General features: G+C 40.9%; 1 protein-coding gene across 21 annotated transcripts in view; it reads left to right on the forward strand.

Moving 5' to 3' along the window:
- FGGY (FGGY carbohydrate kinase domain containing) overlaps window positions 1–21,831 on the forward strand; it is a 399,594-nt gene that overhangs the window by 140,589 nt on the left and 237,174 nt on the right. For all 21 annotated transcript variants that reach the window (XM_082687728.1, XM_082687723.1, XM_082687710.1 and 18 more), the window contains one exon: window positions 13,293–13,408. In XM_082687728.1, coding sequence (XP_082543854.1) covers window positions 13,293–13,408 — 116 coding nt within the window. The remainder of the gene's footprint in view (window positions 1–13,292; window positions 13,409–21,831) is intronic.

Genomic DNA, 21,831 nt, shown 5'->3' on the forward strand with positions numbered 1-21,831 from the left:
GAGAGAAGCAGTCTCCCTACTGAGCAGGAAGCCCAATGTGGGGCTTAATCCCAGAACCCAGAGATCATGACGTGAGCCGAAGTCAAGACGCTTAACCGACAGAGCCACCCAGGTGCACCCCCATGGCTTATGTTACTGAGTGAACACTCTTGGTGTTGGCTACTCGATGAGTTTGAACCAACATGTGACATGTATTCACCATTATAATATCCTACAGTTTCATTGCTAAAAATCCTCTGTGCTCTGCCTATTCATCCCTCTAGAATCTAGTTTTGAGGCTGTTTTTCTCTTTGTTTCTTTTTCTTTTCCATTTCATTTTTCAGTTCCTTTCCTTTCCTTCCTTTTCTTAGAGACACGGTATCTTGAAAGTTTTGAAAACTTCCCATCTAGTCCATGTCCCCATGGGCACTTCCCTGGCTTCTGCTTCTTCTGCTCCATGAAAACTAACCATCCGTCCAATTGCAGCTTCTTTCTTTTGCCACCTAAATGCCTTCAGTCTTCTCACTGTGAACCCTGAGTTCTAGAAGCCACTGTGTCTTTTCATGCTAATTTTGCCTGTTTCTACTCCTCCTCAATGTGAGTTGACTTCACAGCTTTAACTCTCAAAAGCAATGTCCATTTTTGCCTCTTGAGGGAGCATCTCACTCTTGTCCTTGTGTCCTGGATGATGGTATGCATCTCTTGAACATCTTACTGGAACGTCTTCACAGGCAACCGCAAACAGCTACTTCTTTGCCCCTTAGATCTCTGTGTTTTTTCGTCTGCTTTTATTTTTATATTTCCCCCATATTAAGAAAAGGAGATAACAGACAAAATAAACAGTGAAATCAAATATCTCAAATGTATTACACTTTTTCCCATGCTCTGATTTGTAAATATCTATTCATGAATGGACCTGAAAAAGCACATGCTGAACCAATGTAGACTTTTAATTGAGCAGACCAGGGTGTTTAAACTTCTGCCTTGCTCTTTCCTAATGTATGACCTCAGATGAGTTACCCAACTCATGTGAGCCTCATGTCCTTCTCTTTTGAATGGGGATACTGACGACATCCTTACCATTTTGTTATGGGATCAATTGCAATAACCTACATCAAAGTATGGACACAGGGATGCCTGAGAGGCTCAGTCAGTTGAGCGTCTGCCTCTGGCTCAGGTCGTGACTCTGGGGCCCTGGGATCGAGTTCTGCATCGGGCTCCTTGCTCAGTGGGGAGCCTGCTTCTTCCTCTGCCTACCACTCCCAGCTTGTACTGTTTCTCTCTCTGACAAACAAAATAAATAAAATCTTTTAAAAAAAGAAAAAAGAAGTATTGGGTACAGTGCTTGGTCTGTGGCAGGGACTTAGGACCTGTCCCTAGGTTCCTTCCCTTCCCCTTTTCCTCCCCCACCTCCCATTTTGCCTCTAATCATTATTATTCTTATTTTTTAGGAGATAAATCCAGGTCCACGAATCCAGGGGCTTCCCCAAGAGCTTAGAATGTTTCAGCAGTGACTCTAGGATCTTTTGTTTTCTGACTCTTACATCTCTTTTTCCTTGGGAGGATGGGGAAACTTCCTGAACTGGATTATTTATTCATTTCTTTCTTGCCGCCCATCTTGTCACAGCCATGTTCAAGCCATGTTATCAGCAGGTCTCCCTGAAAAGGCAGTTTCATATTGCCCTGCGTTGCATCATTGCCTGCGTTATTTCGGTCTGTCACGGACCTGTCGGCACGTCTTGATGAGGTGCAGAGCCGGTAGGACCGAGCCTGGAGTCGGACACCTCTTTCTCAGAAGTGGCTTCTGATTGGTGCAGGGTGCTTCTTCAGAAAGAAGGCCATCTTGGTGTCTTTGCTGATATGATTGGCAATCCAGCCGCAGTCATATCTCCCCGCTGAGCTCTGCCTTCAGAGATGGGGATCCGGTCTGTTGTATGGCCTGGAAGAACAGAGCCATCGCAGGCCTGGGAGGTACCGAAGGCTGCAGCCAGGAATAGCTGGGTAATTTATCCCCACTCTTGGGCTCTGAGTATTCTGTTATTCACTGGCTTGTTCGATTGAGACTCTCCAGGTCCTGCCTTCCCCAAGCAGAGAACAAAAGGTTTCCCTTGAAAGTGGGGGCCTGGCAATCTCAGTACAGTGAACTGCATATAAATAATACAGCAGTGCCGACTTCATTTTTATCAAATCTTGTTGAGAAAGGCATGGCAATGATCTGAACTCTGGAACTCAGCGGGTGTGTGCTTTTGATGTGTGCCTTTCTCTGGGTAAAAGCAGGGAAGTCAGAAATTTGTGCTCCTACTAAGGCTTCTTCATGGTCTCAGGAGTGTGGCTAGAATCCTGGTGGCACTTTCTCTTTGTTTCTCTCAGAGTTGAGGGGCTCTTCCCTGCCTGGAAAAGCCTTGATATAAACACAGTGGGTCCGCAGGCAATATTTTCTGAGCTGTTGTGTTTTATTAGGAGGAGGAGGATGGCGATGATGATCATTCTATCAGTTACTACTAGTCATCATCAAAAATGGGTTTTACTGCTGTTTTACTCCTCCTAAGACTAGAGTGGCTTATCTCTCAGCTTGCCCTCCCTGCTGGCCTTCCGTCTTTCCTTTTGTCTGCTGTGATTCCCCAAAAACGAATCTTGGGGCTATAAACCTGGCAGCCAGAGCTCTGGGTGTTGAGTTGGGGGAAAGAGCTTGAGGGCTGACTTGCAAAGAGGCATTTCCTTACTTAACTCCTGTTCTTGTCAAAGTGCTCCTACTTGTAGCGGCAGGTCCTTATACCCTACTCAGTCTCAGACGGATCTTTGTTGTCTCTCAGGGTGCAGGGGGCGGAGTACCCTGCTTGCACCTCATGAGGGCACACGGGGGTCTACTCCCTGCTTACGCGGCTTTCAGCCATCTTGCCGTTTTTAGCCCCACCTGTATTCCCACTTTCTGAAGTACCTGGTACCTTTGCAGAGAAATTGTTGTGCTTCTGGACTTTTCTCTCTGCTACTTAGGTTTTATCTTTCCAAGTCTGCCAAGGGCCTTACAACTCTTCCATCTGTGTTTTCTGCCTTTCACATCTCTGTTGCTGTCATCTCTCCTGTTAGCTTTGTCATTGTGGGTTTTTACCTTCTTAAAATATCCTTATACTGCCATTTTACTGGAACCTTTAAAGGGAGCAGAGGTCAACATGTGTCATTAATCTGTCATCTTTAGCTGGAGGGCCCTTTTTGTTTTTTGTTTTTTGCTTTTTTTTTTTTTTTTTTTCAAGAAAGAAAGGAGGATGTGTTAGAGATTCCACGTGTTTTTGTGGCTGGGGAAGTAGGTGATGGGAGGTATGGAAGGCAGATGAATCACATTTTCGAAAAGTGGTCCTTGTTCTATCAAAGTGGGTGGTTTGTGCAAAGAATCCAGTGTTCTGTTGCTGCTCTTGGTCGCTCCAGGAGTCAAGAATCTAGCCTTTTCTCTTCTAGAGCCTATGCGAGAGGGATAGCTGGAGATCCAGGCCTTATTAGGAGCCTGAAAGTTTCCTCCTATAACTGACATCCTAGGATTCTCATTCATTTACTTAATAAACATGGATTGAACTCTCAAAACTTGCCAGCGAGGCACTGTGCCTGGTGCTGGGAGTGGCGTGATGAATAAAGCAGATAGGGTCCCTGCTGTGGGAGGTCATGGCCAGACCAGAGGTGCTGAAATTCCCAGAAGGCTCGATGGAGCGGCAGGAAATGAAACAAAGTAACATTCTTTTATCAGAAGGAGGTAGGTGCTTTAGTCCCTCCTGACCTTCCCCACTCAAACAGGCTCTTATCTAAAATACAATAAAAAGACAGCAAGCCCACAGTTCTGGACCCCTTCAGCCCGTCACACCTTTTAATCAACATGGACTGCTGAGACTGGGAAGTTTTAGGCAGACCTGTGTTAAAAAAAAAAAAACCAAGGGGGACCTTAGGTGGTCACATCCAGTTACACCGTTGTGAACCTTTGATGTCATGTACAGTTTCACATTGCTTGTTAATGCAAGCTTGTTAGAGCTAAAACAAAACAGGAAGAAATCAAACTTAGTTGAGTTTAAGTTGCCATTCTGACAAACTACAATTTTTCTTGACCCCACAAGTCATCCTGGTGAATTGACCCTTTTGTTATTATGTAATGCACCTCTTTTTTTCCCTGGTAATAATTCTTGTTCTGAACTTTATTTTCTAATATTCATACAGCCACTTGTAATTACTATCAGTATGTGCCTGGCATATATTTTTCTCTCCTTCCACTCTTAAACCTGTCTTGCATCTTTTTTATTTTTTTTTATACTGTGTTATGTTAGTCACCATACAGTACATCATTAGTTTTTGATGTAGTGTTTCACGATTCATTGTTTGCATATAACACACCTTGCACCATGCAGTCGGTGCCCTCCTTAATACCCATCACCAGGCTCACCCATTGCTCCAACCCACGCCCTTCTAAAACCCTGTTTCCCAGAGTCCATAGTCTCTCATGGTTCATCTCCCACTCCGATTTCTCCCCCTTCATTTTTCCCTTCCTTCTCCTAATGTCCTCCATGCTATTCCTTATGTTCCACAAATAAGTAAAACCATATGTTAATTGACTTTCTCTGTTTGATTTATTTCACTCAGCATAATCTCCAGGCCTATCCATGTTGATGCAAAAGTTAGGTATTCATCCTTTTTGATGGCTGAGTAATATTCTATTGTGTATACAGACCACATCTTCTTTATCCATTTATCTGTTTAAGGGCATCTCGGCTTCTTCCACAGTTTGGCTATTGTGGACATTGCTGTTATGAACATTGGGTACATATAGCCCTTCTTTTCACTACATCTATATCCTTGGGGTAAATACCCAGTAGTGCAATTTCCAAGTTATAGGATAGCTCTATTTTTAATTTCTTAAGGAATCTCCACACTGTTTTCCAAAGTGGCTACACCAATTTGCATTCCCACCAACAGTGCAAAAAGGTTCCCCTTTCTCCACAACTTCTCCAGCATTTGTTGTTTCTTACCTTGTTGATTTTTGCCATTCTGACTGGTGTAAGGTGATATCTCACTGTGGTTTTGATTTGAATTTCCCTGATGGCTAACAATGATGAACATTTTTTCATGTGTTTGTTAGCCATTCGTATGTCTTCTTTGGAGAAGTGTCTATTCATGTCTTTTGTCCACTTTTTGACTTGATTATCTGTCCTTGGGTGTTGAGTTTGAGAAGTTCTTTATAGATCTTAGATATCAGGCCTTTGTCTGTAGTGTTTAAATAACTTTCTTACAGAGAGAATGGAGCTCGAGTTCATTTTTTAATTTTTTAGTCCAGCCTGACAATTTTTGCCTTTTCATTGAAATTTTTGGGCTAGTTTTTTTTTTTTTTTTTTAAAGATTTTATTTATTTATTTGACAGACAGGGATCATAAGTAGGCAGAGAGGCAGGCAGAGAGAGAGGAAGGGAAGCAGGCTTTCCGCTGAGCAGAGAGCCCGATGTGGGGCTCAATCCCAGGACCCTGGGATCATGACCTGAGCCGAAGGCAGAGGCTTTAACCCACTGAGCCACCCAGGTGCCCCTTTAGTCTAGGTTTTAATCTACCATCTTGCCATTTGCCTTTTATTCTATGTAATTTTTTCCTTTTCTTGCCTTCTTCCAGATAACTGAAATGTTTTTAGTATTCTATTTTATCTCCCAAATTAGCTTATTGATTTTATATGCTTTTTTTAAACTGGCTCCTCTAGGATTTATAATACTCATTTTTTAAGTTATCGCAGTTTGCCTTAAAATAATTTTATACCCCATCACATATAAGATCATTCATATCTCTCTGTCATTTTTGCTTTTATAGTCATGTTTTGTTTGTACATATAAGCCTCACAGTACATTGGGGGTTTTTTCTAAATTATTTTTTAAAGATGAAGACTCATAGTCAATTCTCTTTTAAAGAAACTTAAAATGAAAACCTGCTTTTGCATCTACTCACATATTTACTGATTCTGATACTTTTTCCTTATTTTGTATCGATTCATATTTCTACTAGTATCCTCTTCCTCTTCCTTAAAGAAATGCCTTTTAACATGTCCTGCAATGCAAGTTTCTTGGAAATGAATTCTCTCTTTTTTTTTTTTAAAGACTACTTCATATTAATTACTTGAAGAGCTTTTATTCTGAATATAGAATTCTAGTTTGATGTTTCCTTTTTAAAAGTTTTCAGTACTTTTAAGACATTATTCCACTTTTTTCTGGGTTGCATTATTTCTGGTAAAAAGTCTGTTGACGTTGTTGGACTGTTCTTCTATCATGTGTCTTTCTTCTGACTGCTTTTAAGATCCTCAACTTTTTTTTTTTAATAATTTTATCATGTAATGTATCTTAATATGGTTTTCTTTGTGTTTATCTTGCATTGGTTTCAGTGAGCATAGCTCCGTGGTTGATAGCTTTTATCAAATTAAAAAAAAATTGGACATTGTTTCTTCAAATATTTTTTATTGGATGCTGACATTGTTAATTTTATGTTATTCAATGTCTGGGTTTTGTTTTTTTTCTAATGAATGTTGGAGCTACTTTTTCTAGTAGGCTCTTAATGTATTATCTTTTGGATAATGTTTGGCTTTGTTTTATCTTTTGGAATCTTCCTTCAAAACTTTGTTTATTGTAACCTTTACACAGGAAAGTTCAGTTACACTTCTAAGTCATTCTTTGGGGTTTCCACTGAATGTCCCAAGTGATCAATGAAGATGTTCCATTCTAATTTTAGTCACTCAGAGGATTCCCATTCTCAGGTCTTTGTGAGCCCTGAGAATGTCTCAGCTCACAGCCTTTCAGTCACTTCTCACCAGACCTCTTAGAGTGTCTGTTACGTGCATCTTCATAGTTGAAGATTTTGTGGGACTCCTGTGCAGCTTTCCAAGGCCCTCTTTCTGCAGACCTTCCTCCTCCTCGCATGTCTGTGCCATCATGGCTTCCAGGCACCTGGATTCCCTGAATTCTCATCTCAGTCTTCTCAGTTTTGTGACCTGACTTGTTGTCCTTGGCATCCTTCTTTCTGCTTTGTGGTCAGGTATGGGCTTCCTGGCAGAAAGCCAGAGTGATTTTCAGGCTCACCTCATTTGTTTCCTTCTCTCAGGGATCACAGTTCTGTGTTGCCTGTTGTTCAGGGTCTGAGAGCAGTTGTGTCATAATTTTTTTTCCTACTTTTCCAGTTTCTCAAGGTATGGTTGGGGAGGTAAAATACAATTCCTGTTAGTCCATCATACTTAGAAGCAGAAGCTTCTATTGTTGCTACTTCATTAAGAGTTTCTATTTTGAGGGTGCCTAGGTGGCTCAGTTGGTTGAGCAACTGCCTTCGGCTCAGGTCATGATCCCAGAGTCCTGGGATCACATCCTGCATTGAGCTCCCAGCTCCACGGGGAGTCTGCTTCTCCCTCTGACTTTTTCCCCTCTCATGCTCTCTCTCTCTCAAGTGATAAAGAAAATCTTTTTTTAAAAAAGGAGTTTCTATCTTGATGTGGCCGTTAATTTCATGAAATACTTTTTTTTCCTTCAATATGAGTTGATCATTTTTCCCTCCTTTAATAAAATACTAGGGAAGAATACATGCATAGATCTTCAGTTATTAAAATGTTTTGGAATGTTGTTCATGATGTACTTTTTTCTCATTTTTATGTAAAATTTGGTCATATCTTGCTTAGAATTTTTATGCCCTCATTCGTAATGTGAGAGTGGCCTCTGGTTTTTGTTTCTTATGTTCTCTTTGTTTGGTTTTATAATATAGTTATCCTACCTTCATAAATATCTTAGGGAGCATTTCTTCTTCTAGTCTTTGAAATAATGTGGAGTGCTTTGTTCCTTGAACATTTGTTAATAGTTTCTGGTACAACCATGCAGGCTTAAAATTTTATTTGAAGGATAATTTTTAACTAGTGGCTTATTTTTTTAATGGTAATAAGTTTTTTATGGTTTTGTTGTGTTTTCTTGAGTCAGTTTTGGTAAGTTCTGTCTTTCTAGTAAATTATCTGTCCCATCTAAATTTTGAAATGTGCTAACATAATGTTATTTACTTAATCTCTTTTTTTCTGTTAATATCTGCTTTTTCTGTAGTTATATCCCCCATTTTCATTCATCATATTTGTTATTTGTTCCCTTCTCTCCTTTTTCCTTCCTTAATTTTACCAGAGGTTTTTTTGTTTGTTTGTTTGTTTTTCGTATTGTCTTTTCTTAGAATCATGTTTTGGCTCTCTGATTACTGGAATTTTATCTTGTTATATCTTTCATATGTTTTTATCTTTACTATACCATTTGATCTTTTTTCAATTTAATCTATTTTTGTTTTTCATAATTTCTTAAGTTGTCTGCTTAGGTTATTAATTTTCAGACTTGTTTCATTTCTAATAAAAACTTTTTTTTTAAGATTTTTATTTATTTATTTGATAGAGAGAGATCACAAGTAGGCAGAAGGCAGGCAGAGAGAGAGGGGGAAGCAGGCTCCCCGCTGAGCAGAGAGCCCGATGTGGGACTCGATCCCAGGACTCTGAGATCATGACCTGAGCTGAAGGCAGAGGCTTAAACCACTGAGCCACCCAGGTGCCCCTCTAATAAAAACTTTTAAATTCAAAATTTCTTTGTAAAATACCATTTTGCCTATCTAGTCTCTGCTTGTATTATAAAATGTTCTCCCTTTCTCTTGCCCTATGTGAACATTCAGAGTTTAGCTTACTGATTGTATTTGAGTCCTTTAATTCCTCAATAGTAATATTATTATTCTTTTGGTTTACCTATTTCCTTAAATTCTGAAAGTGCAGTAAAATCTTTAAATAAATTCTCTTTTCAAGTGGCTTTATTTTTTTAACCTGGGAGCTCTTGTTTTATATATTTCACATTATGTTTTTCATTCATGAGATTTAATGTGCAATGATATTCTCAGATGGAGTATTTTGTCATTATAGAATGCCCTTCTTAGACTTGGCTAATATTTTTTGATCTTGTATTCTACTTTGATATTTAAATTGTCATATTAAAAATTTGTGTTTGGGGACGCCTGGGTGACTCAGTTGGTTAAGCAGCTGCGTTTGGCTCAGGTCGTGATCCCAGCATCTTGGAATTGAGTCCCACATTGGGCTCCTTGCTCGGCGGGGAGCCTGCTTCTCTCTCTGCCTCTGCCTGCCACTCTGTCTGCCTGTGCTCGCTCGCTCTCTCTCCCTCTCTCTCTCTGACAAATAAATAAATAAAATCTTAAAAAAAAATTGTGTTTGTTATTTCTTTGTTGACCTTTTAAAAAGAGTATATTTATTTATTTATTTATTTTAGCGAGAGAGCTGGGGGAGGGTAGAGGAAGGGCAGAGGGAGAGGGAGAGAGAATCCTGAGTGGATTCCATGCTGACTGCAGAGCCTGATGGGGGGCTCAATTTCATGACCCTGAGATGAGAACCTGAGCCTAAACCAAGAGTCAGATACTTAACCAACTGCACCACCCAGGCACACCTTGTTGTTGACCTTTTTATAAAAAATCTTTTTATCACATTAAGAAAATCTGTATTGTAAACAAGATGTAACTCAGTTTTACCCCAATGTGATTACTGTTCTCTTTTTAACCACATGTGGAATTCAGCCTGTTCACATTTGTTGTGATAACTGAAATAAGTGACTATTCTTTTTATGGTATTTTTATTTTCTATTTGTATTCCAGTACCCTTTTTCCATTTCCCTTTTGATTGGTTTAGTTTGGTTTCATTGACATCTTTCTCTTTATTCTTTTTTTATTCCTTGCTATTTTGAGAGTTCTACTAAGCTCTTTGTTTCTTTTAGAAATTACCTTCTCATTCCGTACTAAGCTTAACGCTCTGCCCAGACTTACATGTGCATGTATCTGCGTACTTCTTCTGTGTACCCCTTCTTTAGTTTCTGGGTCTGAGGTTCTGCTCATAGTATTTTCACTTCCCAGCCGTTACTAGATTTTTCCTTCTATAGCAGGAAGGTGTTCCAGAAAAAGTTAGCATTCCAAATTCCTGCTTCCATTATTTATCATGATCTATGTAGATTTAAATATGTCTGTATGTGCACATATGTGTGTGCACACATATGGAGAGAGAGTGAAGGTCAATGCTCACCACCGCTGGCTCCTCTAGTCTTTGATTTCCCTTATGTGAATCACTTGTTTTTTGTTTAAGTTCATTCTCAAGTGTTGTCCTCAGAGCACATATATGGGAAGTTTGCTTTTTGAATCCTCACATGTTGAAAATGTTTTTCTTTTGGCCTGACAGCTGAATAATATTTTATCTGGGTATAGGATTCTTGGATCATTTTTCTTAATAGTCTGTACGTTGTCCCACTGTCCTCCACATTCCAGAGGTGTAGATGAGAATTCCTTAGCTAGTCTGAATCTCTTGCCTTTGCAGTAACTTATTCTTTCTGTCTGGAAGCTTGTATAATTTTATGTTTATGCTTGAAATTCAAGTATTTCCTGGATTTACTTCCTGGACTTAATGAGAGTTTTAATCTGTAAGCTTAAATCTTGCTTCAGCTCGGTATATTTAAAAAACAAAAAACCAAAAACCAAAAAAACAAAAACCCAAAATTGGTACTGTATTCATTTAATTATAGCATCTCTTTTCATCTTTTTTTGGGTGTGTGTATCTTTTTAAATTTTTCCTTTTCTCTTAAAAAAAACAAGTCCCTTTTGGAATTCCAGTTATTCTCGTGTTACGCTACTGGATCTGCTCTCCACGCCTCTTTGTTCTCTCATCATTTCTCTCTTCCTGTCTTTGCTCTGGGTAGTATGATATGTTGTTCATTTGGTCTTCCAGATCATTCATTTGAATTTCAACAGTGCCACTGATCTTCTTTTTAGTCCTTCTGCAGAAACTTTTAAATTGAAAACTGAAAATCAGTGGTTCTCATTCAGAAAGTCTTTCTTGCCTCCTTCTGAGCTCCGTGTCCCTTTGTGATGCTCAGTCCCTGTAGCTTCACCATTGTCTCTTCAGAGTGACCTGCCTCCTATACATGTTTCCTGGAAAACACTCTCATGTGAACTAGTCCCTGAACTTAGATATTGTTTTTGTTCTCCCTGCTCACCGATCGCTTCCTCTTTCAGCTTACACCTGGATGTTACAGTGTGTTCGGCATTAACAAACCTGAGAGCAATGAAAGCCCAGGAATGTCGGCCCTGGCACTCTGGCTCCAGAGAACAAAGAGCCAGTGGCCTCTTCTCCCTGGGGACTGCGCTCCTCCCTGGCTGCCCATCTGTGACACAGCTCAGCCTGCTAGTGTCCCCACAGTCTTTTGCAGCCCCCTACCTGCATTTGTAATCCTACAAAGTACATCCTCCACCCCTAGGGGGCTGGTAGGTCAGCTTGCCTGATGGTGACAAGTTATTCTGGGAGTTGCAAGCTGCTCACACAACACCTCAGGGAATGAAAGGACCCTGGCCTTTTTTTTTTGGTATTTATTTTATTTTTTTTAATTATGTTCAGTTAGCCACTGTATAGTACATAATTAGTTCTTGATGCAGTGTTCAGTGATTCATTAGTTAAATATAACACCCAGTGCTCATCACAGCTCATGCCCTCCTCAATACTCATCACCCTCTTACCTCTTCCCCCCGACCCGCCTCCCACTTCGAAACCCCCAGATTGTTTCTCAGGGCCCATTGTTTCTCATGGTTCGTCTCCCTCTCTGATTTCACCCCCTTTGGATTTCCCTCCCTTCCCCATTGGCCTCCGTGCTATTGCTTATGTTCCACATATGAGCGAAACTGTGTGATAATTGTTCTTCTATACTTGACTTACTTCATTTAACATAATTCCCTCTAGTCCCATCCATGTCAGTGCAAATGGTGGGTATTCATTGTTCCTGATGGCTGAGTAATATTCCATTGTATATATGAACCACATCTTCTTTATCCATTCATCTATTGAAGAGCATCTTGGCTCCTTCCATAGTTTGGCTATTGTGGACATTGCTGCTGTGAACATTGGGGTGCATGTACCCCTTCTTTTCACTGCATCTTTATCTTTGGAGTAAATACCCTATAGTGCTTTTTCTGGCTCATAGGATATCTCTGTTCTGAACATCTTGATGAACCTCCATACTTTTTCAGAGTGGCCGCACCAACTTGCATTCCCACCAATGGTGCAAGAGGTTTCCCCTTTCTCCACAACCTCTCCAACATTTGTTGTTTCTTGTCGATTTTTGCCATTCTAACTGGTATAAGGTTTTGTGGTTTTGATTTGTTTTTCCCTGATGGCTAGTGATGTTGAACACTTTTTCATGTGTCTGTTAGACATTTGTATGTCTTTTGTCTGTTCATGTCTTCTGCCCATTTATTGACTGGGTTATTAGTTTTTTGAGTATTGAGTACAAGAAGTTCTTTATAGATCTTGGATATCAGCCCTTTTTCTGTAATGTCATTTGCAGATATCTTCTCCCATTCCGTGGGTTGCCTCTTAGTTTTGTTGATTGTTTCCTTTGCTGTGCAGAAGCTTTTTATCTTGATGAAGTTCCCAAAGTTCATTTTTTTTAAAGATTTTATTTATTTTATTTGACAGACAGAGATTACAAGTAGACATAGAGGCAGGCAGAGAGAGAATGGAGGAAGCAGGCTCCCTGCTGAGCAGAGAGCCCGATGTGGGGCTTGATCCCAGGACCCTGGGATCATGACCTGAGCTAAAGGCAGAGGCTTTAACCCACTGAGCCACCCAGGTGCCCCACCAAAGTTCATTTTTGCTTTTGTTTCATTTGCCTTTGGAGAACTCCTTCAAAGAAGCTTCTATGGCCGATGTTGAAGTCAGTGGAAACTCAGCCTAGGCTGGAGAAGTATTTGAGTTACTAGGGGGAATAAGCTGGGAAAAATTTTCCAAACAAAAAGGAGTAGGGCAAAGGCACAGAAATGTGCAAGAATTTTTTTGTTCAAGAAAGCTGCAAATGATTTTTTTTTTAATTGCTGGAATGTAGAATACTAAGGGTAAATGTATGAAAAATAAAGTTGGAGAGGAAAGTACCTTCCAGCATTCCAGTCTTCCTCCTGTTAAATGTTGCTTTAGGCTGTAAAAGTATACCAGCTACTTTCTCAATTTCTTTTTACCTTTTTTATTATAGAAAATTTTAAACATGCACAAAACAGAGTAGATCACGAACACATTTACCCATCACTCAGCCCCACAACCACCAACGCATGCCCAGGCAGAAAGGGAGACTTTGTATCTGAATAGGGGTGTGTAATTACTTACTTTGGTTTATTCTACTTCTTTAACACTAATGCAGATATCCGGGTAGGTAGTTGGTGAAATATAGAGGAAGCCTGACTTATGTTATTGGTTCTACTTTTCTCCCATTTACTTAGGTCTCTCTGCTCCCTGGTGTGCAAATGGACATACTCTGCCGAGAAAGGCTGGGATGACAGTTTCTGGAAGATGATTGGATTGGAAGATTTTGTTGCAGATAATTACAACAAAATAGGTAAAAAGCAAACAAAATGAAAACATCTGGAGAGTAATTGTGTGTGTGTGTGTGTGTGTTTGTGTGTGTGTGAGGATATTGTCTTTTTGTTTGTTTGTTTTTTATAAATAGAAATGCAGGGGGCACCTGGGTGGCTCCGTCAGTTAAGTGTATGACTCTGGCTCAGGTCATGTTGTCAGCATCCTGAGATTGAGCCCTGTGTCAGGTTCCCTGCTCAGTGCGGAGTCTGCTTGTCATTTTCCTTCTGCCTCTGCTTCTCCCCCCACTTGTGCGCGCTCTCTCTCTCTCTCTCTCTCAAATAAGTAAACAAAATCTTAAAAAAAATAAAAAAGAGGAGCATCTGGGTGGCTCATTTGGTTAGGTGTTCGCCTTTGGGTCGGGTCTTGATCTCAAGGTCCTGGGATCAACCTTCCCATCCATCTGGTCTCCCTACTCAGCAGGAAGTCTCCTTCTCCCTCTGCCCTTCTTTCTGCTCATGTGCTCTCTCTCTCAAGTAAATTTTAAAAAGAAAGAAAAGAAAAGAAATGCAGAGACTCAGCCCTGTTTTTCTAAGAGAAATGAGTCTATTGTGATGGGTAGACTATAGACCATATCCAGTTGGGCCTTGTGTTGGGGCTCATAGGAACTGCGTGGAGGTACAGGGTATGGGAAGTCTTCATTGAAATATAGAATTGTAGACATTGGACTAGATTGAGGAAGACAGTCACATGGAGTAGCTGGGAATAGCATAATCAAGAGGGTGTATATAGATCGTTCCCAATCAGCTGGGAAGATGCTTTGTGCATTAGATTCAAAGAACCAGACAAGGTCATGAACAGAAAGAAAAACAATTGAAAAGATAAAGGTGAGAATAAACTACAGCATGAGGTGTACAGCATGATTTCTGACTCAGGCCTTAGAGTCCCAGACGTCATTTTATGTGGCCAGCTAATAAAGATGTGGTTGACGAGGAGGGATTTCCTTGGTGAAAGCGTTGCGATGCTGGGTACATACCTATAACAGGAGCTGGCATTTGACAGTTAAAGGTTGGCATGTTCATTTCACTGGAAGTTGTTGATTTCCTGTAGTTACTACTTGCAGTTGCAGTCAGCTGTCATCAGGCAGGCAGTTATCCCTAATTAAATAGAAATCCTTCCATACTGTTTCGTGTTTAAGCTAAGGTCTTGTAACAGTAAAATGAAAAGGACAGTGGGTTATACAAAATGGAAGGTAATTCCCTTTTTTGGCGTAATAGCATAGAGGGAAGTGACTATCAGGTCAGCTCTGTCATTGTCACAACATGGCCTCCAACTTTGGGTCCAAGTCAGTCACTCCAGTTTCCATCAGTTCCCAGTCAGTGAGTGGGAGGAATGAAAAGGACCAGAGGAATCCATCTCCATTCTCCTGGAGAATGAACCACATCATTTCTGATCACATCCCATTAACCAGCACTACGGCCCCATGAGGCTGCAAGGGTGGCTGAGGACTGTGGCATGGGCTGGGCAGCCATGTGTCCATGAACGTGGCCAGCTAAAACTTAAGAGTTGTGCTGTTAAATATTGGGGAAAAACTGCTGTGTGCTACAGTTTCTGACTGCCCTTGATAAGCAAGTCACATGGTAGGTCATTTCAGTTTAACTTTGTTCTGGGGAAATCCTCATGACCCATCTATTGAAGGGCAAGAGTTTAAGGATAGAAACATGAAAGATTCAAGCAGCACCTATCCTGCTATGTTGTAGATAGCTTAACTTGGTTGTCTGTGGTCTCTTCAACTGCTAATTGCTAAGTCTGGGTAAAAGAACAGAGTAGTATGCAGCAAGAGTCATTCTGGGATTTCTGTGGTTCTACTGAAGTCACGTCTATATCTGAGCTGGTAGAGAAGGGGAGGAGGTTGGAACCAGAGAAGAGAAGAAGAAAACAAAGCAGCAGACATTCATCATCATTTATATTCTGAGTCCTTTGGTAGTTGATTTATGTACGTCATCTCATGTGGCCCTCACAAACCTTTTGTCGTAATAGCTATTCCCATTTTGTGAATGGGAAAACTGGGATTCAGTTCCTTGTCCACCATTAAGTTGTTGAGTTAGTATTAGAACTGGGGTCTCTAACTCCACACTTTGGTACCAAAGCACACTGACTATTGGGATATATGAGACTAAGGGAGCTGGTGTGTCTGTATGGTTGGCCTCCAGTGGGATTACACAGTAGTCTAGGATTTAGCCCCCAAAGTCAGTATCAGCTAGACTGGAACAAGTGCACATACCTGAACAGAAGAAAGGTATGATGGGATCTCAGTTGATAAGTGGAGTATAACTTCACAAGGTGTATAAAGGTGTTAATACCATAAGTCATATGCTGGTTGGCTTTGAAATTTTGGGTGTTCCACCCATTTGGAAGCAGCAGCTTGGACATCAACTGAGAAATAGGGTGAGACTTTTATTCTGGGGGATGAGTGAGGTGACTAGAGGCTGGAGTGTTGGGACTCCTGCCAACAGGGCTGGGTTTTTAGACAGTGCTTCCGGTTCACCAGAGAGAATGGGCAGCCACACAGGAAGCCAATGCTAAACCAGAAGCTTCCGGAGGGCAGGGATCATTGCACCTTACCCCGAGTGTCTTGGCACAGGTGACGTTGAGTATCTGCTGACGGAATGTGTGAGGCACAAACACAGTTGCTGGTGTGGAGACGGAAGGCAAGAGTGAAGACAAAGTGTGGCAAAGAGATGTCTTGGTGTCTCAATCTGTGAAGCTGCTGTAGCAAAACACCACAGACTAAGTGATTTAGAGCAATGAAATTTATTTCTCAAGTTCTGGAGGCTGGGAAGTGCCAACAAGGTAAGTTTAGTTCTGAGGCCTCTTTTCCTGGCTTGTTGGCAGCTGCCTCTCACCGTGTGCTCATGTAATCTCTTTTTTGTACATGTGAAAAGACTGTACTCAAGAGAGTGCCTCACTAGTGCCTCTTCCTCTGAGGGCACAGATCCTGTTGGCTCAGAGCCCCACCCTTTTCCTAAAGATTTATTTATTTGAGAGAGAGAGAGAGAGAGACCGAAAGTATAAGTGGAGGAGGGGTAGAGGAGAGGGAGAGGGAGACTCACAGGCAGATTCCCTGCTGAGCACGGAGCACAACACAGGGCTCAATCTCACGTGAGATCATGACCTAAGCTGAAATCAGGAATCAGACACTCAACTGACAGAGCTGCCCAGGCACCCCAGTGCCCTACCCTTTTGACCTCATGTAATTTTAATTACTTCTTTACACATCCGCTCTCCAAGTGTAGTCACATTGGGGATTAGGGTCTTGACATATGAATTTTGTAGACAGTTCAGCCCATAGCACCAGAGTATGAGTGCACTGGTCATTAGAGCTAGAGCAGGGACATCAAGTCCTGAGTTCCTAGGCTGCTGTTCTAGAAGCACCCCAGGAGCTTGCTGCCTTGATGGAGAACCACCAGGACTGAGAACCAAGAGAAGGTCTCTTGTCTTATAATTGAGGGGTATAGGCAAGATGGGTCTAAAACACTGAACCGGGGGCTAGAGTAGTTCTCGTTCTGGCACTAATGGTGTGAACTTAGACAAGTCTCATACCATAAATTCTTACCCATGAAGGCATAATTAATAGTAGCAGTTAAAACTAATAGTTTACTGCTTCTCAGACATGATACTATTGCATTTTAACCATTATCTTTGTAGATTTTTAAAAACTATGTAATGGAGTTGTTTTTATTTATCCTCTTCTACAGCTAAAGAAACCAACGGTCAGAAAAGGGAAAAGTGTTTAAATGATGGTTGCACAGTTTGCAAGCGGTAGAGGCAGAATCCAGAGCCATGTTGCTATATTGACTTCCAATTAATATCCATTATGTACCTATGAATGGAAGGCGACAAATAAGCACTAACCCTGCTTCTTCCCTCTTATATTACAAGCACATCTCTCTGTGCTGTTGCAGACCTTATTGCATGTAATTCTCACGGTCTGTGACAAAAGTAATGTTACTTTGTTTGCAGATGAAAATTTGATAAATAATCTCATCTAACCCCATGCAGAAGTAATAAAATAAATGGTAAACCCTCCCAATGGGAGGCCCTAGAAGGAGCTAATATCTTACTGGAACACAGAGTTAAACTTCAGTTACATGTATGTGCCCCCCCCATCCCCTAAATTTGGTTGTTCCTTCTGAGTGTTCTCATGATGTTGTAACTGTATGTTAGTAGAGTACACTTTGATTACCTGTATGTGTCTTGATTCTATATTAGACTGTGAGCTCCTTGACTTCAGGACTTTCACTAATTTACCTTTGTGTCTTCAGTCCCGGTGTAGGGGATGGTACACTTCAGTAGCTCAAATACTATGTGGTTAGTAAGTAAATAAATTGACCTGAGATGGCTGGTCCTGGTAGGTTGGCACTTTTTGCTTTTAAAAGCTATAATGGTATTTACTGATTTTAATAATATCTTTGGTGACTTGGGTCCAACTTCAACTCTGATTTTTTTTTTTTTAATTTTAACATTTGCTGCTCCCCCCAGCCCTAACACAAAACCCATGTTTAATTAGTATATTAGGTTTGCTAATAGAGCAATACCTACAGGAAATATTCGTTAAAAATCCATAGTGTTAATCTAGCAGAAGATTTCCAGAGTAACTTTATTAGATTTAGCCTGTTAAGTTAATGGATTTTTAATGGATGTCCTAAGGAGACATATCATTAACCAGAATATTGCCGTACATGAATTAAAACTTACCCATTCATCAAAATTATTTGTGTGATATTTCCTTTGATTTTCATTTCTGGTGACTTGAACTTGTAGTTTCAGTCTGATTCAAAAGTGGAAGATAGTAAAGAGTTTGTTAACTCTCAGTTGTGACTTTCAGAGATCGCTCTGGGAGATACCTCCAGAGATTCTTCAGTAATTCTTGTAACTATGAGAAATGCGTCTCGGAAGCTTCCCTGTGAAGTGTTAAACATTTCTAGTGGACTCATTGCCCGTCAAGATGCGGGCAATAAAGTGCAAAACCTTTTAGCAGATTTGAGCAGAGCTTCGTGGATTTGAGCATTAATACAATTACCATAATTCGCTCCATGTGGAGCTTTTAGCCAAGTCTTTACCAGCCTTCCTGGGCTCGTGCAGTAAATAAATGCTTTCCCCGAAAACTGAACACCTCAGCAACTGATGGTCTTACAGAGGGATATTTATGAAATAAATTATTGATGGAGTGTAAGTTAAGGATGAAATGCAATATTTATATGGTACATTTGAAGGACAGGGGAAGAAATTTACAGTGTTTTAAGTAACTTACATGCAAATTCTCAAAGCTAAAATGTTACCACCTAATGCCTTCTTTCAAGGAGGTATTTGGATGGTTTGATTAGGGAACATTTATACAAAGTAAGGTGAAAAATAGTTTTGTGAATCAAAAGAATATAGTAGACATTTCTTCACAATTGAAACTATACTGACGAACTATTGAATGTTCAGAGTTGATGGGAAACACTCCAACCCAGTGTCTTGCAGGGAATCATCTACCCATGGTCCAATAAAACGATCTGTGCCAATAAATGTTGACCTTCAGTTCCACGTGAATCATCTGCTGGTCACCCATCTAATCCTACATAGCTCTCAAAAGCAACAGGAAGGAAGAGATCTGTGGGGAGAAAGGACCCTTAGGAAGACAAGCGGCATCCCACCTGCTCTCATCCATTATCTAGGCTGTCTTTCAGCACATCCCAGTTGCTTTTTTACTTCCTGGGCAGAGTGCTTCCCTGTGTTATTGGGGCAGGCCACTTCATGGAAACTCCTGTGCACAAGGCAGAATTACAGAGTGCTTATTTGCATTACAGAAAGAGCTTTGTTATGTTTAAGGATGTAATGTGCTAGCCTCCAGATCCTGCATTATGTGGGGTCAGGAAAATCAGGCAAAAAACAGACTTACAAGCTCAGGTAGAAGGACTTCCTAACTTAAGTGAGGCAAAGATGAAGATAGGCATCCCTGAAAGAAGACCATTCCCTCGGGGCGGGAAGGCTACCTTTTTAAATTTATTTTCTCTTCCTCTGGGAGACTCTTTTAGGCATAGGCCACTGGCTACCATCTGGCATGTAGTAGAGACTGACGAAATAGTTGGTGAATGAGTGAATATATGTTTGAATGACAGATTTGATAAACAGTTCCTTTTTTGGCCTCAGTTGTCCAAGGTACTTACGTATTCTCTATAAATTGTTTTTGAATTATGTGACATTACTAGGTGACAGGCAGTGATTTCATTTCATAATTTCAGTGTTCACATGACTTTTGTCATGAATATATTTGCCACTTGAGAAAGGACTCTGTGGAGGACACACAACCCTGAGTGATAGTTGTGGTCCAGCCTCATTCCTGTAGCATTTCTCTCTGAGACTTTTCCATAACAGGAAATAATTTCAAACTCCTTGATGGAAAACAAACAAAAAATGAGCAGACTTACTTTAAGAAGATTAGGACTATCGCTTTTCCATAGAGTCAGGTAACCCTGCAGTTAACTAACGCTGCATTTGAGATATTTTTATCATGTAGGCTTCACCCTGGAGACAAAGACTCATGACTCCTCACAAGTATGGGTTGAAGGTATTGTTGCCCCAGTATTCACCACTGGTCTGCTCTGAAGTCTAAACAATGAAGAGGGGAAATTGGAGGGGGAGATGAACCATGAGAGACTGTGGACTCCGAGAAACAAACTGAGGGTTTTAGAGGGGAAGGGGGTGGGAGGGATGGGTGAGCCCAGTGATGGGTGTTAAGGAGGCCATGGATTGCGTGAAGCACTGGGTGTTACACTCAAATAATGAATCATGGAACACTACATCAAAAACTAATGATGTATATAGTATGGTGACTGATGTACATAATAAAAAAATAAATGAACAAAAGAGAAATAAAGTCTGAACAATAGAGAACAGTTCTCAGAGCCAGCTGAAGCAAAGTGCAGTACTGAATTAAAGAACACGGTAGAGAAATCCTACCTCTTTTCGGAACATGGCTAGACCTTGGGACCCACATGACACCTACCTAATCCATTCATCGGTAGGCCAAGGAGCTCCCACAAAGAGATGAGACCTGGCTGGGCTTGCTTGGGGCCTTGATCTGCTTACTTCACAAACTGAAAGAGCCTGCTGGCCTGGATCTAGGTAGTTCAAGAAGAGAGACCCATGCCAAGCCTGCACTGACTCCATGTCAGAGCAGTGGCACCCTTTCCTTGTTAAAATGGCCCAGGGAGGTTGGTTTTCTTCAAGCCTCATGGATCAGCTAAGTGATCTTCTTCCCATGGATGGAATATGTAAGAGTATGCAAGTATGAGATGAAAGTGCTCATTATGAATGTTGCTTCACTGTGAGGGAGAGAAAAGGAAATTGGCATGTGGAAATGTGCCTAAGGGGTTTCTACCAGTGATAGGCATCATGGCCAGCGTTGGGAGCCTGAATCCAGGGATATCCTATCATCCGTAGTTGTGGGTATTATATACTTTCATGGCTATTAATACCCAATGATCTGAATTTTCCCCGTAGAACTAGATATGTTTGCAAGGATTTATCCATTCATTCCTTAGAATATGAGACTTTCCGTTTAGAATTTTGCACAACTGCTGGCTCTACCTTGATATCATGAGAGGCTGGTGCTTTTTTTTTAGTAATATATTTTGGGGCGTCTGGAGAAATCTTTGGACACAGGTAATCCCAGCATTTTCTAGGATTTATGGGGCCTCTCACATCACTAGATCCCATGTTCTGGGGGTGGCCATCCCTTTGGGTGCCCTGGACTAGGCTCTGTCTTTGCCCTTCACCCTGGGTGTTTGGTCTGACCCCACTTTTTCTTATTACCCTTCTCATTCCTGTCCAGGTGATAGAATAAGGTCTTTTCAGTGTCTGAGGCAAGTTCATATCCTCTGAATATTGTACTGTCTTATTTTATCTTTTAAAATAAGACTTCTGCCTAATGGAGAATGACCTAGAGGTCTTCATGTTAGTGATCCATCCAATCATTTATCCGTCCAAACAGCCACACTACTGAGTGCCTCCTATGTGCCAGGCACTAAACTAAATTTGGGAGATATAAAACTATACTCATCATGGTCCATGCCCTTGGACATCTCATATCTAGGGAACAGGCAAATTAATATTCTCAGTGTTTTTCTTGCTTTTCAGTAAGTCTAGCCATGTTCAAAATACTGTGGGCAAGCAGAGTATAAAGTCACGACTGGAGGTGGTATGAAGGAAGTCTTCTTATGAGATGTCCAAAAATTATGAGTAGTAGTTCACATGGGAGATGATTTTTAAGGCAGGAGAAACTGCCCAGGCAAAGGCATGGAGGCACAGAAGACTAAGTGTGCATGAATTTCTGGATGTGGCTGGAGCATAGTGGACCTAGGGTGGGAAAGGAGAGGGGACTAGATTTAATTTCTTTTTATTTTTTTAAGATTTATT

This window comes from Mustela nivalis (genome assembly GCF_964662115.1).
Source record: "Mustela nivalis genome assembly, chromosome: 10".
Lineage (NCBI taxonomy): Eukaryota > Metazoa > Chordata > Mammalia > Carnivora > Mustelidae > Mustela > Mustela nivalis.